This window comes from Aptenodytes forsteri, unplaced genomic scaffold, assembly GCF_000699145.1.
Source record: "Aptenodytes forsteri isolate BGI_AS27 unplaced genomic scaffold, ASM69914v1 Scaffold94, whole genome shotgun sequence".
Classification (NCBI taxonomy): Eukaryota; Metazoa; Chordata; class Aves; order Sphenisciformes; family Spheniscidae; genus Aptenodytes; species Aptenodytes forsteri.
In genome coordinates this window covers 1095290-1116292 of record NW_008795017.1, presented here as the reverse complement: position 1 = coordinate 1116292, position 21003 = coordinate 1095290, and the positions used below count along the sequence as shown (strand labels likewise).

Sequence of the window (21003 nt, the reverse complement as noted above, 5' to 3'; positions counted from 1 at the left end):
ACCTCATTGTTCTCTACAGCTTCCTGAGGAGGGGAAGTGGAGAGGGAGGTGCTGGTGTCTTCTCCCTGGTATCCAGTGATAGGATGCGTGGGAATGTTCAAAGTTGTGCCAGGGGAGGTTTAGACTGGACATTAGGAAGCATTTCTTTACTGAGAGGGTGGTCAAACACTGGAACAGGCTTCCTAGAGAGGTGGTTGATACCCCAATCCTGTCAGTGTTTAAGAGGCATTTGGACAATGCCCTTAATAACATGCTTTAACTTTTGGTCAGCCCTGGAGTGGTCAGGCAGTTGGACTAGATGATCATTGTAGGTCCCTTCCAACTGAAATAGTCTATTCTATTCTAATAAATTAATGTATATTTCAAAACCTTAATTAACAGTTTTATTTAAGCATCGCTGCTCAGTGTATAAGCTGTAACAAGCATTAAAGCAAAAAATTACTAAAACAATATAAAGGTAAACACACAAAGCATATACTTAAAAGTAAAAATACACCAGAGAGAGTATAATATGGTTCCTGTACAAGAAATGACTCAGCAAAACTAGGACTCCCCAATCTATAAAAAAGGCAGCTTAGAGGGTATAGAGCAGACAGCAACATCATTAGAGTATACAGGGATTGATTAAACACATTCTGTCATTAAAAAATAATTAAGAAGCATCAAATGACTCTAGTAGGATCAGATTCAGAGTAAATAAAAGGAAAGTTGCTTTTTACACTGTTGAACTCTTTGGCAAATCATACTGCAGAATGTAAAAGCTCATTCAAGTTTAAGGAGAAAAACCGGACAAAATGGAGGAAGAAAACCACCAGCAGTTACTTAGTACACAAATACATACAGCTGAAAATGACTGGAAGTTGGGAGAGCAGTATCTCAGAAAAAGAGCCTATATATTTGCCCTATTCTTACTCTTGGCTAGACTTGTAATTCTTCCCTCTGTTGGAGCCAGGATACTGTTCCAGATGGACTTTTGATCCTCAAAATTTTACCTTTTAAAAATATTAATTCAAAACAACCTTAAGGGTTATTTTTGTTTGTCAATGATTTCAATCATATTTGAAACGTTGTTTAAATTAGTACAGATTGGCTGCAAGTATATACTTCTAGCATGCATACCAAATATTATCCTACAGTAATAACAGACTCTCTAAATGGCATTATATTTTCTTTTTCAAAATCACTCTTTTGACAAGACTTGTAAACAAGAGAGTAAAAACCGATTAAGATAATTACTAAAAAGCAACCTTACCATCCCAGTTTTAAAAAGCTGCTGCTTCTGGGCAGACAGGAAAGGTAGGATCTTATTAATGAGTCACTTCTGATCTGCCTGCATATGCAGAGCCCTTACTATCCCAAGATCCTAACTAAGTCTTAAAACACTGGTTCCAGCAAAGTTTATCGCTGATCCCAGAAACACTGTTCCAGTGATACAGGATGCAGCTGACTGCAGTTTAAGCAAGTCTCAGAGGTGCAGATATCTTCTGCACAAATGAATACACAGCAACTTTCCATATTGTGTGAACATGTGAATACACTATAAACCACAGTGACAACAAACTCGGAGTATATACAATGGAGAAAAGCCATTATGCCTACCTAGACTTCCATGTTGAGGGTGCTAAGTTTTTCATTAGCGTAAAACCTGCTACTTCTGGAAGGCTTAAATGGGAGAATACTTTTTCATATTCATCTCTCCTTCAGTAAGATTTGACAGTGCAGATTTAGTGTGGTGCCCACACACAATGTGCACATGTACAACTAAAAGAATTAATGGGGATAATTATGCTAAGAAGAGGAAATCCTGACTCTTTTTTCTTGACTTACATACATATTTAGGTATAGGCTGAAACCTACTTTCAGGATGTAGGCATTCAAGTGGTATCTCTGATGACTAGCTCACTCCTTGAGACTGTGATGATCAATACCTTTCCCTGCTAGACACATGCATATTCATCTAGAAAGTGAGACAGAATAGAAACAGAATTGCAACAGATGCACTCAGAATTTCCACTGAAGCAGTGCTACAGCACTCTGCTTCAAACAGGGCTTGTGCATTTTATCAAATGTCTCTTTAATGCGGAATTTATAAATGGATCTGTATCTACAGATGGAAAACCACATCTCAGCAAGGTTCCCCTCAAGACGTACAGAAGTGAGGACCCACTTGCACTCTGTATCCATGTATCCACTCTTTCTGCACATCTTCAGCAGGATGGGTAGGAGTCTTATCCCAGACTACTAAGTGCTGCTCTTAGAGAGGACATGGGATTCAAGCTGTTTCCCTAACGCCCTTGGGAAATGATCCAAACACGAAGCAGTTGTACAACCTGTATTCACCCCTACGCTGACTGCTGTATTTCTGAATCAGAATGGCAGTTTGTGTCTTACGCTGAACTCAGCGCTGTCAGTGCGTAAGTAGTAAGGGTTAAGCATGGATGCCTGAGGCTTTGCCATCAGCACACTAATGTTACGACCTGCAAAGGGGCTCAGGCTTGAGGCACTCAGCTCTACCAAGGGAGCGGGTCCCCTGGGCAAGCAGAGAAAGGGAGCCTGCAAGTTTTGCAAAAGATTGTGTGTGAAATAGGTGGGTGAAGATCAGCTTTGCCACAGGTGGCACCTCTTCTGATGTACTCAGAAGAGGAACTTGAGGCATCTAGAAGGCTTTACTGGTAAATCACTGAGGCCTCCACAAATCCATGCAACCATGAATCAAGAATTTTGTAGATCCACCCTCCAAGACCAAGGACACATCTTATATCAGCATCCAGTATTTTTTCTGGTTGCTAATACAGCCTACATGGACATTGTACCTGTACTTGCTATGATGCAGTGTATCGAGGGGGCAGGGGGGCTGGGGGAATCTCCTGTAGTGAGAATTTCGGATAGGCAAGAGCAGGTCAGGTGGTATCTTTTGCCTAACTAAAGGGCAAGTCAGAGTCTGGGCAATTCCCTGTCAGTGTTGTTTGTGCAGGTGTCTAGAGGTTCTGGTATTAGCAATAGGCAATATTTCATCCATAACTTATGCATTATAATGTCCATCTGTTATGAAATACGGATACTAATGGAAAGATAAGAGCTGCTGCTGATGTAACAGCAGAAAAGAACTGAACCTGCTATTTCCCAGAGTATTAGCTCTCCACTACTACTGGAGATAAAAATGCTTTTCATTTTATTCTTGAATGGAGTCTATAGCTATAGGACAAAAAAATAAGGGAAGAAGAAAACAAAGAGATATTAAAAAACCCTAGAAAACTAAACTAGAGAGAGATATTTTACTTTAATCACTGTTAGCTTATATAAACATAATTTAACAAGATTTCTTTTAAAAGGTAAGCCACACCAAGTAAATAGCCATAAATGGCATAAGACATTGCAGACAACTGGAAATTCCATTATTTCACACATTCTTCATGATTCTTCATATATACATATTTCAATAAATCATGTTGCAAAGGTAGTCTCAGTACTTCATCATTGAAAGTATATTATGTAAACTGAGCTAAGGTATTATTTTAGATTAACTAAAAGCATTTTCTAGTTCTAGTTTCTATTAAAGCTTTGGTTGAAGAAGTATTTGCACTGATTATATTAACTCCCATTTGTTGGCTGTTTAAACTATGTAACTACCAACAGGTAATAGAATATTTACTTGCTCTGTCAGAAGTATAAAAATCAGTCTTAATCTTGGAAAGATAACCAAGTGAACAGACAACACTGAAACCATTCTCAAATCTGACTCTTAAGGCAAACTCTGAGCCCTATTGGCAATAATAGGCTTATTTAAGTAAACTGATTTTTAAAATTATTCACACACCACGCAACACAGAGTAAGAATAGTTATTTCTGTTACCCAGAAAAGACAAGTGGCAGTTTATAAAAAGATACACAATAAAAAGAGAGGTCTGCAATTTCAAAAAAGCTTACACAAAATCTTGGTTGTTTTATTACAGGCAAAAGCTATACAATTCCTAGTATCAGCACTTCAGCATCATCCTTAACTGTAAACATCCATAAAGCTGTCAGCAACATACAACAAATGGCTAACTAATACATCGTATCAGCAAGCAAGTGCTGTATTTTTCTCACAGCTATGTTTGTGAGCTGTGTTAGCACTATGTCAGGGAATCAATAGCTATGATTTCCCTTTGCCAGATGTTATTTGTCCTTTTCCTGTTTAATGTAAGCAGAAATGGGCTTCCTATGAAAAATTCATTAAGAATTCTACAAAAAGCATTAACAGTCCGAATACTGTTTTTAAAAAGCAAAAAGTACACATACAAAATTATACTGAATAAACAACATTGACATAGCTAAGCAATATATGCACTTTCAGTACAACACCAACTAATATAATCATAAGAGATGCATATAAAACAAGGAGTAAGAGATCCTTTCTAAACAATAGAAGAACAGCTTTTAAATTTAGCATGGCACTCTTCTGCACTAGTTGCTTTTCTAACACTGGCAGTGGAATGTCACGTTGAAGGTACTGGATAAACTCCATGCCTGATGTAATGAAGCCAATAGTTAAATTTTCATTGACTTAAAACGAAACATTAGACCAAAGCTAAATGCTTTGAAATTTCTAGGTTATGCAGCACTCTTACAGAACTATGTGCTCAAATGAATATTGAACTTAGAAGGAAAAACTAGAAACAGCTTATCAAGCTGCCTCCTGCATAAGAAGGCCAAAAAGATTATTATTTTAGGCATGCACAGGTGTACAAAGTGCTTTATATTAGTAAGATGATAATATGTTTCCTGGCCCTAAAACTTCAATATTATGTAATCAACCTAGAGTGTAGAAAATTGAAAGCCATCGCACACTAGAAAGAAAAGGCCAGTTAAGAGAGCAATACAATTAGCAGCCATTCACAAAGTGCTACTGCACAGCATTGTGCTTTAAAAATAGTTAAATAAAATATACTCCGATACAAATTCCTGCTGGCAAGCTTCAGAGCTAGTCACTTACGCAGCAGCTTTCATCTGTTAACAAAAAAGTCTATTTTAAAAGGTTAATACGAACATATAGATGAGAAAGTGCATGCATATATCAGATCTCCGATTGCTTTTCTATGAGATCATCTTGTTTAAAAACAGTTACAAAACAGCCTTGCTTTGCAGACACAAAACCGAAAATTGCAGGTGATAAAAGAAAACTATTAAGATAATCTACTATTGTTTTAGTGGTTAATATTTATAAAATTACATTTTGTGGAAAATTCAGAAAATTTGTGGTTTATTTGTGGAAGGAAAAGGGAACAGGAACACCTTCATAAAAACCTGTGGTTCTTTGCTTAGAATGCCAAACTCAACTAGGAAATACTCCAAATTCATACTGGATGCTAACTATGACATTGGAATTTTGATACAAGCAGATATGTATTACATATCGTATGCCCTGCCACCTTCCACGCAACCATTTTAAATGTTCATAGAGAACAGGTTAAAAAAGCTGGTGCTTCATCCATTTTGGTAACTAAGTCCCTTTGAAGGAAAATTAGCAACATCTGAGATGGAGCCTACGCTTCCAGATCTATTGCTTCTCTGACTGGTCTTTACTGCTGTGTTCTGGAGTCCTCCTGAAGGGGAAGGAGATAAATCCTTTCTCAAGCTTTCCAGTGGATGCAAAAAGAGAAAGCTTCTGGAATACAATGTGCAGCATAAGAAGGAAAGACTCAGCACATGAGGGGGATTAAGTGAGGAGGAGAGACTTAAGGGAGAATCCTGGGAAGAGCAGGATGCAGAACATCTTTTCTAGGGAACAGAGGATGGTGTGAAAGTAGGGGATAGGATTGCACCATTTGTTGCAACCAAGGAATCTGAAAAATTTGTTGCAATTAATGTAACTAGAGCAGAGGGCCTGTCCTAGAAGGCTCCTGAAGAAATGGGGGAATGTTCGCCCACTTTGTGTGTCTCCAAAAAAAAGTTATAATTTCAGTCTGAATTCTACAAATCACATTTTTAAAAGCTCTCGTGTTTTGTGGATGCTTATTTTAAGAAGATATACACAGTTCCATTTCTGTTTCCATATGGACAGTTTCATTTTGAAGTAGCATACGGGAAATCTACCATCAATTATTATTTTATATTGTAATACACAACCAAGAGCTCCCTAAGATATGGTGCAGAATTTGGAAATATTAGAGATGTGGTTTTCCTACGTAAATATTGTAATTCTGGAAACGTTCAGCGCAGTCAGACAGGAAAGCCATTCCCTTTCATATAAAGGTCTGAGACAATACCTCCCTTCTCTTTTGTGGTAGAGTGCTAGATCGTAGACCATAGCTAACAAAATCCAGGAAAGTCAGGTTGTACATGCACAAGTTCAATTAAGAGCTTGAAGAAGTTTTAAACCCACCTCAGTTTTCAGAAAAAAAAGATAAAAGATAATATAATGCTTTTGTCTAGGAGACTAGCTTTCATCTTTTTAGGTGTTCCTTCTTAACTGAGAAGCAAATACACAGGGGAAAAAAAAGAGTAATGTAACTTTATGTAAGAATTGAAAAATATCCAGTAATGTCTTTCCGTTCTTGTCCAAAAAAAGACAGTATTTTGGGTTTTTTCTCCAGAAACTTTGCTGCAGTATCAAATAAAACCTGTTTAGAATTGCATGAAAGTCCTCAAACACACCATCTTGCATTTTAACCTTTCTACAACAAAACCAGTGATGTAACAGCTCTCCACATGTATATGAACAGACTGCCAAGTTTGTCAGAAACAAGCTAACTCATCTTATGTACTATTATCACTTAAAAAACCCCCAAAGTGGTACAATACGAACACAGAGAAAACAATCTACTTAATATAACAGAATAGTTTCTGTTCCACCACTCTGACTTAAAATAGCATACTAGATAATTTAAAGAAAGTGCTATGAGTTTTAATCACCTCAAGAATATATAAAAGATCTTACTAGCCCTGAGTTACTGCTCACTGTGGACACAATAGCTGTGGAAAATCTTAATAACGATAAGGGTCTCAATAGTCTCTGCTTACTATATGAAGATAAAAGAGCTAATTTACTACCTCAAACTCTGAAAGGTGGTTAAGTCAACCGCGCATACCTTAGCAACAGCTGTTATCTGCTCCAGTGCTACAGCGTGAAGATCTTGATCTTTGCTTTCTACCAGCAGTTTCAGGGATGGCAGCAGGATGGACTGGTTAAGCAGCAGCAAACATAATTCTTTTATACACTGAAAATAAAAGTAAACTCATTCGGTGAGATCTCTAGAGATACTAACATCATCATCCACACTAAAATTTATGAAAACTCTATGTCAAATGCAAAATGAAAACAAACTGTTAAAACAAATGAACACCCTGTTGGAAATAACTCTTCGGAAACTTGAAAGGACAAATTAAAAAAAAAAGTGGAATACAGGGTTATAAGTGCAATGTTTGTTATATTAAGACAAGGCAGGTTCTGAGTCACCATTACAACCCGGAGTTTTACTCAAAGATCAACAGAGCAATCACAGCTCTCTGTGGACTAATATATTTGTGCTTACTGAAATGCTGCAAAGCACAGGAAGAAACTTAACAGACACCCGTGACACTTCTGTAACTCAATTATTGCAATCATAAAAGTGGAACAAAATAAAGCGGAAATAACAGTACATACCAGAGTTCGACATTATAAAGCTCTGTTGCAAAATCTTTTCAAATTTTATACAAATTTTAATACACAATTAAAGTTTACAAAATTAACTTCTCATTTATCTAATTTCTCATATTTTATAATATAGCACAAATTTAGGGTCATAAATCTTCTGCAAGAAGAGGGTGGCCAGAGAAATATCTTAAAAATAAACAAACAACAAACCTACTGTGCATTTCTAAATCTCCTACGTGTAACTTGTGGTTTTGTTTTTCTTCAACATTGCAGTGATTTATTCATTTATACATCAAAAAGTATTTCAACTAACAAATTACGTTATAAATCAAATTGTAACTTCCCTTTCCCTTTTTGTCATTTCCAAGAATTTTGGTCATTTGCCACAACCACTTCCCAATGAGGCCCGTCAAAGATGTCCCATATTCCAGGACAACTTTCACTAAGTGCTCTGTGTATTGTATGATAGTCACCTTGAAAATGGTATCCAAGTCTTAGAGGTGCTCTCTGTTTCACTCCAACATTTAAAGAGCAATTGTCGAAGGAGCTCATCAGCTAAATATTGAGAGAATGCAAATCATCTATTTTTTACGTCTTTTGAAGTTTAATGACAAGTGTAACAATTTGATGACCAAAATGTAACCGCACTTTTAGCAACACGGTTTTAGTAGCTGTGAACCTAAAAGCCTAAAAACTATTTGAAGATGGACAGATGTTAAATGCTCCAACTGTAACGTACTGCAGAGACACCCGGCCTTGCTTGGCACAGGGACCTCTCTGGCTGCATGTTGCTCAGTCTTTTCTAAATTTATACCTTCAAGAAACACTGCCTAGAAGGATATATTCTATCACACTGAGCTCTGAGTCACTGAGGCAAGGCTTGTTCTCTTGCCCAGACTTGTTCCTCTAAATTTGTATTCTGTACTGCTACTGATGATGTTTTCGGTGAAGGATATGATATAGGATCAAGGAATAAGAAGATTAAATAAAAACGTTAAGCTTTGCCTGATCAGTCGTATGCTTATTAAACTTCTGATAGTTTCATATTCCATTGTATTTCTTTTGAGCAGTATGCCTGCTATACTAGCAAACTTAATGAATGCAAAGTTAGAGATTCACACTACCTGTCTCCTTTTCCTGAAAAGGTGTATCCACGGCAATAAATGCAGCTTATGTTCAGAAAAATAAATTCTGAGAGTCATAAGATACATAACCTGAACAAAACAGCAATTTTACCATGCTTGCTTTTTCTGTCCGAAAGCGTCTCAAAACTAAACGGAGAAGCGTCATAAGAAATAACCCATATTATAAAAAGCCTCTCTAAAAGAACCTCAAATCATATTTTGGGGTTGTGAGAGGAAGAAAAGGAAACTAAGCAAATTGTAAAATGTAACTAGGTACTGCACATTTTTAAAGCAACAGGGCAGGGAGAGAAAAGATGCAGATGTTGAATAAGAGTTTGCTGTCTCAGCCGCTTTAAAATAAAGAAAAACTTTATCTCTCAGCAAGCAAATGTAGTAATACAGATATTAACATCGCTATTTTCAAAGCAATAACATTTAACTCCGATGATATGCCAGCATTTTGTTTTCTTCTTAGATGCTTCACAATTATACTCTAGTACTGGCTACACATTCTAATGGGACATGTTCTAACACAATCTGCTTTGTTCATCACAGAGGCATAAAGGCCTCCACATAAGAAAACACATGCTTAGCTATCCAATCAACTTCTGTTTATCTTACGCTAGCAGATTTTGAAGCCAAATGTCATTAGATTTCAGGTAGGTACCAGTCAGATGACTTGATTAACTTTGTGCCTGATTGTCTAGCAGATATATCCAGTCTTACCTACAAAATCCATCATCTCTCTTGAAGGAGAAGTATACATTCCAACAATTCATTCTACTTACTGTCAAAATATCATGCCTTATGCTAAAAACTGAAATAGTGTAAATTAAACTCAATTGGTTCTTGTTACGCCTTTCTTTGTAAAACAAGAAAGTTTTATTAGCTTCTGTTCCACCTAAAAATATCTGCAGAATAAAATCAATTGCCTCTCGATCGCTGATAAGCTAATACACTGCACTCCTTCAGTCTTCTACTTCAAGGTATTTTCACCATGCACTGATTTTTGCAGGTTGTCTCTTTTGCCTCTCATTTTTCAGCGTCCTCTTAAAATGCAGCTATACTAACAGGGTGTTTTATTTTAATGCCAGTCTCACTAGTGGTTTATGGAGAAGGGTACTTCTTATCCACTCTTCTTCACTTGATATCTTTTATAAAGTAAGACTGCACTGCCTCTGTTTTCCTGGTACACTTATGATACATCATCATGATAAATGACATACTGATATGAAAAAGTCAGTAACAAAAAGCCAAGAAAAGCAAAGTGTTAAATATCTTTTTTGCTTTAATTCTTATTAGATGTCGTCAGTCAAATAAGCAATTAACAGTTGACAATAATAATAGGTGAGACTTCAGCACTGAAAATTCAGTCTCAAATAAAAAAAAAGATGTTTCTGGGGCTGAAAAATTCAGCCCAAAACCACCTAAAGAAATAATAAATCAAGTTAACAAGACATCACCCTTGAGAACATGACAGGTTACAGCAGACTGGAAAAGAGAAATACAGTCTGTCTTTTAGATATGGAAGCAAGCAGGCACGCAAGGGGAAAAGTATTATGGCCCTATCAGACACTCCCAGTCCATGAAAACATACAATGAAAAAATAAACAAAAACATTGTACAGAAATATGTTCCTAAAGGCCCCTGCAACAGGTTCTGTAGTTAAGAATAAGGCCATCACTACAGCATACTTTAAGTTTAGCAACACTGAAAATGTGACACGAAACACTGTCAGAGGCACCAGGGAAATAAGGTGTAGGATAGCGTGGCCCAACTTGCAAACCCTTGGAGTGGCCTCCATCCCTTTTCCCACAGGAAGGAACAGGACAGCTTGCCAAGCAGACTGTCCAAATAGTACAAACACCTCCTCGTACGTCTGCCACAAATGACTGCATGGCTGCTCTGGACAGCAACTGGAAATCCAACCCTAAGCAGCAAGCCACCACCCACAGCACTTCTCAAAGCAACACAAGCGGCTTTCTTTTCTGCAATAAGCACTCGAAAGCATTTGAGCGTCTGCCTGCCCGTGGTGAGAGGCTGCGTTTAGAGGGGGTATGATGTTACCTGTGAGAGGTAATCAAAATCTGGACTTAGCTGAAACTTTTGTAAGATAACTTTTGTCTTCTATCTAGTTATGCAGCTATCAATGGTTCACTGTAACACCAGTGAGGCATATAAAATGGATTTCATAGGAGTCTGTTTTGGGTCCAGTATTATTCAGGATTTTCATGGGTGGCTTGAAGGGCTGGATAATGAGTACAAACAGTATTGTGTCTGGAGAGGCTGAAAGCAGACCAAAGGGCAGCATTTAAATTCAAAATTACCTGAACAAAAAAATCAGAGACAACTGTGAATGAAGAAAAACATACAATGTAAACTTATATATAAAAAATGGGAACAACTAGCTACAGAAATAGAAAAAAGGAGAACAACTGGCTGCTATATTATTCTAGGAGATAAGCATCTTATTGCCACTAGGACCCAGGGTGATTACAGATAAGAGACTAGATGCATTCTCCCATTTAGGTGTTTATGTTAACTGACACAGTGACCCATAGGTTGATAGAAAAACATGAGATATTCAGAGGAGTCACACTTTAACACTTACTGGGGGGAGAAGGATTTGCCCCTTTCTAAAGAGAGTAATCACGCAGTGCAGGGTATGTCAGACAGTCCAAACACATGTGCATTTCAAGCAAATAAAACAATGCTTATTTCAACTAAAAGGAATGGAAAAATCTATCCACTGAATAATGCAAATTAAAAAAACCACACACACACATACACATAATAAAAATTAAAGCTATGCAACTCCCCAAAAGACATTAAAAAAGAACTTGGCTGTAAAAAACTAGAAAGACCGGCAGGAGGTGGAATAAAGGAAGAGAGAAACCTTTCTGATTACATCCAAAGAAACAGTTTTCCTAACTTCTAGACCATCATGACTTGAATTTAAATGGTTTTTTCCATCACAACCTTTGGACTTCAGAATGGCAAATGTTATTCATAGTGATAAATTGATCTCTCAGTTTTTAATTCCATCATTCTAGGTCTGTCTTCTTAATCAGTGTATTTCTTGAAATGTGAAGTCATCTAAACAGGTTAATTGTCAGTTATCAGCTTTTCATCTTATTCAGCCATGAGATCTCAGCTCTCTAATTTGTGCACTTAAGTACCATAGCCGTGCATACAAATAAGTTACTTAAATTTATCCATGTCATTCCCCCTTTTCCCATGTAGAGACTTAATGCAATATAGCCTGTGTTTGTAGGAAACTGTGCAATTACACATTTTAGTGCAACTCCTGTTGCTGTACAGCATTCTAGTCATAAAAAAAGGTATTTTACATTGCCAAAGCTATTTTATGTTTGAGGACCAGAATATCTTCATACCGTATCTGTATATTCACGCCTATTGCTACACAGAGGGCTCTTCCAACATCCTATACCATTAAAAAAGGCAGGCACCTCCAGCCAAAGCTGCCAACCAATACCAAAACTGTGTATAAATAAGGACTTGTTACGGAATTCAAGAAAAAGTTTACTCAATTAAGAGAGTCGAGCAAACCATGACCCATTCTTGAGCAGAACTCTTGGTGAACTGACTGCTGTATGACAGTGACCCTTGGTGGCCTTTGTCTTCCTCGTTCACTGAGGTGAGTTAGAATATTCTACTTTGACAAAGTTTGACTACTCCTGTGCATGAGTAAGATCATGAGTTTACAAGATATGATGTGCCATTCAACGCCTTGCAAAGAAAAGCTACATATACTTACGCCAGTCCCAGGGATAGGGAGACCTGCCTTCCACCAAAATTTGTGGTGGAATGAATGAATGAATAAATGTATTTATCGTATCAGCTTACTGACACCTTCTAGAACCACATTTTACATAGATTTTGAACTTGACTCAAATCAGTCTGACTATTTTAAAAAAAAACACGCTCCACCTGTCTGTATTTTAAACAGAACGTGTTGTTTCTATTCTGCTTCTAGTCTGAACATGAGCTGTTTTCTATAACAGACTGTGATTGCGTGAAGATGATTAAGGGATAAATCAGCCTACTAAAAATATGCACGACTACTCTAAAGTTGTGTGAAGTTTATTAAGCATTTCTCAAATCTGTCTTCATTAGTATACAATGTTTACGTACAAAACACTTCAATAATTTTATACTTGAGATGCTTGCATTGAAGTATGCATACATAGTTAAGTAAGACAGAACACCACAAATATTACAAAGCAATTACTTGTATATTAGTTTTTTTCATCACCAACACATTTTTCAAAGATTCCTCACTAAATCTTTACGCATTTATTAGTGAGAAAATTACTGATTATTTAATTAACAGCTTTTGCCACACTAACGTCAATGACAACGTGCTATTAAAGCCTTTCTATAAATACTTCAAAGAATAATTTACACTAGAACAGACCTCTAAAGATCAGCTAATCCAACTAGTCCCCAGTCAAAGCAAGTCCAACAAGATCAAATTGCCCATGACGTGATTCAATCAAGTTCTGAATACCTCCAATGACAGAGACTCCATGTCTCTTCTAGGCATCCACTTATTCTAATGTTTCACCACTTGAATGGTGAAAACATTTTCCTTGTATGTAATGAGTTTTTGATGATGTAATTTGTCTCTATTGCCTCTTGTCCTATTACTGAGCATCTCTGAGAAGAGGCTGGATCCATCTCCTCTATGTGTTTCCTCATCCGCATATTTAAAGACAGCAATATGATCTCCCTCAGCCATCTCTTCTTAAGACAGAATGAAGTAAATTCTCTCAGCCTCTCTGCATTTATTGTGCTCCAGCCCCCTAATCATCTTGTTAGCTCTCCACAGGACTTGATCGAGTATGGCAACATCTTTTTTGTAGTTGGGACCCCAAAACGAGACTCATATCCATGATACCCAAAGTTAAAACTTACCTCAACAGGGAGCTTGTGCTTTGTCTCATACAAAGAACGGCAGATTTTCAAAATTTCATTTCCTGTGTTCTCCTTTTCCTTGGGTTGGCATCTGCGTAGCATAACAGTCCCCAGTTTCACCCAGGGATTATCATCTCTGCATGATCTGCCCAGAAAAAAAAACAGAGAGGTATATAGAATATAAATATACACCCCCCACCATTTTCTGTAGGCAGGGGGAGGTCAGGGTTTTTTTTTTGTTTGTTTCTTGGGTGGTTTGTTTTTTTTTTTTTGGTGAAGTAAAGTACAACCTCATGAAAGACGGAGGAAAAAGTTTTGAGACAAGCTACTATCCTGATGCCATCATTCTTTCAATGCAACAAAGAAGCTTAAAGTATTCTGAATTATGACACGCTGTTATAATCCCTGAGGAATCACGCACCAGATAAAGACTGATCAAATTGGAATAGCATAGGAACAGCTTCTCCTGGCTTTATACCAGCTAATTTCCCAAGCAGAATGGTATTGAGGGAGGGGTGACAAGAATCCAGCATTCCTAATTTTGTTTGCTTTGATCACATTCGAACAGCATCTGTCTCTCAAGTATCTGTCTCTTGCTTCTGAGTGGAGAAACTATTTCCAAGATTCATATTTTAATTTTCAGGTCCAACAAGTACAAACTAAAATAAACTTTTTTTATAGCCCACCCAAACAGGGTAGGAGAGTGAAAGTACATGCATCTGTACTTGTCTGTTAGTAGATATGGATGCAGATACATTTTTTATGTATTTAAAATGTTCTTTTCATTCCATTCAAAACTTTATGCAGTGTCACCATTACACAGTCAGACTTAAACAGATGGCAGACAGTAGATACAAGTAAATTTTATCACACATGATGGCAAAAGCAATGTTTACTATGAAGTTTTGTTGCTGGAACATTTCTTGGCCTACAGCCGCTATTTGCTAGAGATAATGGAGATGCCTGGCTACTTTTGTTAGAGATAGGTGTACTTGCTAGGACTGGATGTGCGGACAGAAACGGGTAGCAGGCTGGAGCTTTTAAATGATAGCATGAAGGGTAAACACTGGAACACATCCACACTGCCATTTTCCTAATGTGAATTAAGTTAATGTATTTCAATTCTCATCTACAATGGGCTAAAATCATTCACAATCACAGCTTAGATCATGATCATATTAAGCCACAGTAATGTAACCACTATGTTCATCTGTGCATAAACTTAGGAGGGCACAAAAGGTGGTTTAAAAATCACCCCATCAACCTCTTTGGCCATTAATCAGCATCCCAAAGATGTGCAAAACTTTTCATTTTAGCTTGAAGGAAAAAAAGAAAAAAAAAAAATCATAGCAAGACCGAATCTGGCAGGTTGGTCTTACAGTTTAGTGTAAATTAAGATACTCATCCAGCACATGTGGGAAGGAGTAGTAAAGTGCTGTCAAAGCACTGCTTCTCAAAGATATTATTTAGCTATTGTTAAAAGTAACACATTAATATCACTGTAAATGGAGTCCGTTAAGAGAGTCTGTTGGATTGACATATATCAAGGAATAGGTCTGACAACTCTGGAGAGGACAACCGCCAATATCTACTATTTCATATATAAAAGCTCTCTCCTGCTCATCTTCCACTTTCAAAAGTATATACTGTAAACAAATAAAACCAGCTCCACATGAAGCTGACATTATATCCTAACATGAAAACCAGACGGAGATACTAGAAGTGGGTAACTTTGAATGCAAACTAAATAGAAGTCATCATCTTTATTCCTTCTGACAACTTAATTGAGCCTTTCATCAGTCACAGTCACTGAGCACTGAGCTGTGCTCAAACAGAGCTGCCACATGTTTGGCTGGGAACAGCAGAGCTTCTCCTCTCCTCTCTTCTCCTCTCCTTCCAACCTGACAGGTCAAACCCAAAGATGCCAGCTTGTTCAACAAGCAGAACATGATGCACTTAAGCTATGAACCCCCAGTAAGGTTAGGAGAAAACACCCCTGCAACTCCATCTTGGCCACTGGTTAAATTGATAGCTCCTGCTATGTGATCCATCTCTTGCTTAGAGGCACGGAGAGTCATATTGAATTTCCATTTTTATAGCTGCTGCCTCCAGAGTACATTAAGAAAACCTATAAGAATTTCCCATTAGAAAAAGAAAACAAAAATCACACTACAAAACACAGAAGTTGGAAATAATCAGAAAGATGCAAGGCCACAAGGCTTGCCATGTGCAGGTTTGTTTAAAGTAAAGTATCAGATATATACTTTACATATATAAAGCTTTTCTCAACACAATTCCTTATAATTATTTCAAATACTTGTGTGAACTATTAACAACTGTCCATTATCTGCCACTTCTAAATAAAAACAAGATTCAATTAACCAAAAATCTGACACCTACAGGGAGAATTCAGTTTTCTTCTCTCCTGAATTTTACCTTAGTTCAACTATGGTTAAAAAAAAGTTATTTCTCAACGTGAAAAAAGTCATTATTTCAAAAACTCAGCATGAATGCATTATTTTTTTTGCCCAGAACCAAAGGAGGAAAATTTTGGATTAAGTTAAAAAAAGAAAGGTGAACTAAGGTATTGAGTCGCTAAAAGCTGGTCTTTTTGTGTTCCAAAACACCTTATCAATATTTAAAATAAATATTAAAAATGCCTTTTGAATGTAGGCAGCAAGTTCCAAAGGACTGCAGAGCTTCAAGTACTGTCAATCATTTTTTTTAAAAACTTCTTTATGAAGTGCTTAAAATTATATCTGAATATGAGACACCTAGACGGAAAAGCATGCATGCATAACAAGGGTGTGAAAATAGAATTTTAGAAAGTATATGGTTTGTAGTGCTGACTGAAACAACCAAGCTACCTCCTCTGTTTCCTCACAGTCAACATGGCATATTATGATATGAAGAGAATCATATTTGCACATGAATAAATGAGCATTATTCTAACTGGAGTGTTTTAAAATACAAGAACTCAAAAAAACATTAAAAAGCACAGACTTACCATTAACAGAGAGGTCACAAAAATTCTTAATTCTTTAAAAAAAAAAAAAAAAAGGCTACCAAAAAACCCCCAAACTGCAGTTCTTTTACTTCTCCTTCCTTTTGAGCCTTTATAGAATGTAAATTGTATCTTCTAGCTTTATATTCGATTATAAGTATTAGATATTTACTATTAGGCTGAAAACCAAAATTCTAAATATTCAGATGAATCAGACTTAAATTCCCCAGATCCTGCACATACCATTACATTGGCAGTAAACAATCAGTTAGCAACAACGACCCTTTTCTGAAGCAGAGGAGGAAAAAATAAGTGAAGATTAAACAAAAATCTTAATACATACGGCTAAACAATTGGCTTAACTGCTCGCGGTTTTCCTCTTTGCTTAAGAATTTCTTAATACAACTTGCTTTAAAAAGAGATTGTTGCAAACCTCACTAACAAAACAGTTCCTGCTCCTTACTCCAACCCAGCCATCAAGGTAGGTTTTTCAGAAACACGAATTCAGGAACATACATATAAAAAAACCCCTAGGCTGGTAAGCATAATTGAATGCTGTTAACATGGAAGTAGGCAACAGAGGCAGAAAAGGGAAGAATGAGCAATGCAAGAAGATGAGAAGACCCCAGAGCAGAGCACGCTTGCAGTAGCCTTCCCAAAGATGCAGAGATGGGCGTATGATAGCGACCGACCGTCAATGACAACAGGGAGAGAGAGGAGAGAAGGTTCAGATAAAGAAGGCGAAAAGTACCAAAGATTGTTTTGATTGTTGCTGGGCCTCCTACTTCAGCACAGCCTCTGCTTCCTCACTGACATGAGTAATTCCAGGATTTACAAAGTCAAGTAATACAAATTAATAAAATTCAAAATAATAAAAAAGAAATATAAACTATTCCCAGCACACTATAACAAGAGAATTTATCTACTTGACGAGAGCTTATGAAATTAATCCTGTCACATATCAAGGAATTCTAAAGAGAGCTGTACCTTACTTTTTAAAACCAATCATACTTGAGGTGGTGGGATTGAGGGTGGACTGAGGACAGAACTTCATTTCGTGAGTGCTATTATCTGTTAAGACAGATGTTTTTAGTTCACTCTAATTTATTTTAATAACAGCACACTGATTATGAAAGTCAAAATTTGAGAACATTTCTGCACACCAAATATATTATTTCTGTAGACAAAAGTAAGAAATACACATTTTAGTTTTATATAAAATGTGTAATTACATGGTCTAGATTTAAATTTAGGTTAAGTGCTTATAACAAGTACTTAATGCTTGTCCTTTAGACTTGTTAAAAAACAGAACAAAAAACCAAAGCACCCTAAAAAAACCCCCAGAACTCCAAAATATATTTGACTAAGCCAATACAACTAAGTGGAGGAAAAGATAATTTACAAACAGGACTCATAACTATGATCATGCTGTCTATTATTAAAATATCACGTATGTTCTTTGAAAGCACTAGAAATGAGCTACAAAGGACTTTCAAGCCACAATGAGTATTTCTGCTGACACAGGATTTATAAAATAATTATCAGTCTTGCAAGAATTGTTAGTAACGGAAACAAAAGCAATAATAAAAGGAAAGCAATGGGAATATAGACACAGAAAGACCCCAGGGAGCGAAAATGTCCCACTATGATATATTTTTCTATTGGGATAACTCTTAGTAGGGAAGGGAAAAACTGAACAATCATTGACTTACTCAAATAAATAAATAAGTAATAAAAGAAACCAGAGATGCAACATTCCTACTGAGAAAAGAACCAAGAAAAAAGGAGGGAAGAAGGCAGAAGGAGAACTACAACTCTGTCATTTCTTTCAAGATGCAGCCTCAATTGTCTTCTCCCCAGGAAAAACACTGCTAAGGCAGGGAATAGAACAGACTAGATGATTTTTCCCACCCTTCAAGCTAGCAGAGAGAACTGAAGAATGAAACAACAGTGGCAACCATGCCCTGTGCCCACCACTCTTTAAAAAGACAAAAAAACAAACCTAAAAAAAAAATTGTTTCCTATACTATGAACACAATTGCTTGCTCCACTAACTAATTTTTTTTTTTTTTTTTCATTTTTTGGTTGTCTAGAGTTTCAGGCAAACTCAAGAAAACCCGGCAAATCTGAACTGCTTTTTATTTCCCTGGAGATAATGACTGTGAATTTAGTGCGGAGCTTCGGAAAACTATTTGGGAGTCTGCAGTGTAGATCACATTTGGGAATGGTAAGAGTCAGTAGTTCTCCATGAAACCAACGTAAGTGGCTATTACTAGTGAAAGAGAAGGGGGCAATTTTCTCCAAGGCTCTCCAAAGCCTCCTGGCAAAGTTAAAGCAGTGAAGAGAGGCACTGAAGTTTCAGTAATAACAGAAATTATTAAATAAATAATAATTTAAAAAAAATCTAATCACAGGATAAAATTTGTGGTTTGTTCTTAGCATAAAGTCTCAAGACACAGGCTGGTCAGCCTCCCGTCAGTTCCTGGGAAGATGAAGCAAATCCTCCTGGAAACATTTACAAGCAAATGAAGGACAAGAAGTAGACTGAGAATCGTCAGCACGGACTTCAAAAGGGGAAATCATGCCTCACCAACCTGATACCCTTCTACAATGAAATGACTGGCTTGGTGGATGACAGCTGACATTATGTACCTTGAATTCATTCACCAAGGCTTTGGACACTGTCTCCCACAACATCCTCATTGACAAACTGATGAACTATGGGCTAGATAAGTGGAGAATGAGGCGGACTGAAAATTGGTTGAACTGCCAAGCTCAAATGGTTGTGATCAGTAGCACAAAGTCCAGTTGGAGACCAGTGACCACTGGTGGACCCCAGGGGTCTATACTGAAGCCAATACTCTAACATCTTCATTGAGGACCAGGATGAACATCAGACAGAGTGTGCTTTCAGGAAGTTTGCAGATGATACAAAACTGGGAGAGGGTGGCTGATACACCAAATGCTTGTGCTGCCATTCAGTGGTACCTTAAGAGGCTGGAGGAGTGGACAGAGATCAACCACATGACACTCAGCAAAGGGAAATCCAAAGTCCACTCCCTATTTGGGAAGGAATAACCACTTGTACAGGCTGAGAGCCAACCAGCTGGAAAGGAGCTTGGCAGAGAACGACCTGGGGTCCTGATAGACAAGGTGACCATGAGTAAGCAATGTACCCTCGCAGCAAGGAAAGGCAACAGCATCCTGGGTTGCATCAGGAAGAATATTGCCAGCAGGGTGAGGGAGGTGATCCTTCCCCTCTACTCAGCACTGGTGAGACATATGGAGTGCCGAGTCCACTTCTGGGCTCCTCAGTACAAAAATGACATGGGCATACTCACATACAAGTGAGTCTAGGAAAGTGCCACAAAGATGATGAAGGGACTGGAGTATCTGTCCCACAAGCAGAGGCTGAGAGAGATGAAAGAGTTGGGACTAGTTCAGCCTGGAAAAGAGAAGGCTTGGAGGAATTTTATCAATTACATATACCTGATGGGGAAAGTAGAGAAGAGGAAGAGCGACTCTTCTCAGCGATGCCCAATGATAGCACAAGAGGCAATGGGCACAAATAGAAACACAGTACATTTTACTAAAATGTAAGACAAACCTCTTTGTTGTAGTTGTTGTGGAGTCTCCAATCTTGGAGATATTCAAAACTCAAGGCAATGGCCTTGAGCAGCCTGCTCTAGCTGACCCTGCTTTGAGCAGGGGAGGTGGAGTAGACATCTCCAGAGATCCTTTCTGACCTCAACTATTGCTAAATACATGAAAAACCGGGGGACTTCAACTTCCCAGACATCTGCTGGAAATACAACACAGCAGAGAGGAAACAGTCTAGGAGGTTTCTGGAGTGTGTGGAAGATAACTTCCTGAGTTAACTAAGTGAGCCTACCAGGGGAGGTGCCTCGCTCGACCTGCTGTTTACTAACAGAGAAGGACTGGTGGGAGATGTGGTGGTCGGAGGCTGTCTTGGGCTTAGCGACCATGAAATGGTAGAATTCTCGCTTCTTGGTGAAGTAAGGAGGGGGGGGCAGCAAAACCGCAACCATGGACTTCCGGAGGGCGGACTTTGGCCTGTTCAGGACGTTGGTTGAGAGAGTCCCTTGGGAGACGGTCCTGAAGGGCAAAGGGGTCCAGGAAGGCTGGACATTCTTCAAGAAGGAAGTCTTAAAGGCACAGGAGCAGGCAGTCCCTGTACGCCGTAAGAAGAACGGGCGGGGAAGACGACCGGCCTGGCTGAACGGGAAGCTCTTGCTGGGACTCAGGAAAAAAAGGAGAGTTTACCGCTTGTGGAAGAAGGGGCAGGTGACTCAAGAAGA

The 21003-nt window shown here is 37.9% G+C and overlaps 1 protein-coding gene across 1 annotated transcript in view; it reads right to left on the bottom strand.

Moving 5' to 3' along the window:
* Positions 1 to 21003, bottom strand: part of NBAS (neuroblastoma amplified sequence) — a 219080-nt gene that overhangs the window by 4966 nt on the left and 193111 nt on the right. Inside the window, 2 exon segments of the mRNA XM_009275562.2 lie at positions 7071 to 7199; positions 13681 to 13825. Coding sequence (XP_009273837.2) covers positions 7071 to 7199; positions 13681 to 13825 — 274 coding nt within the window.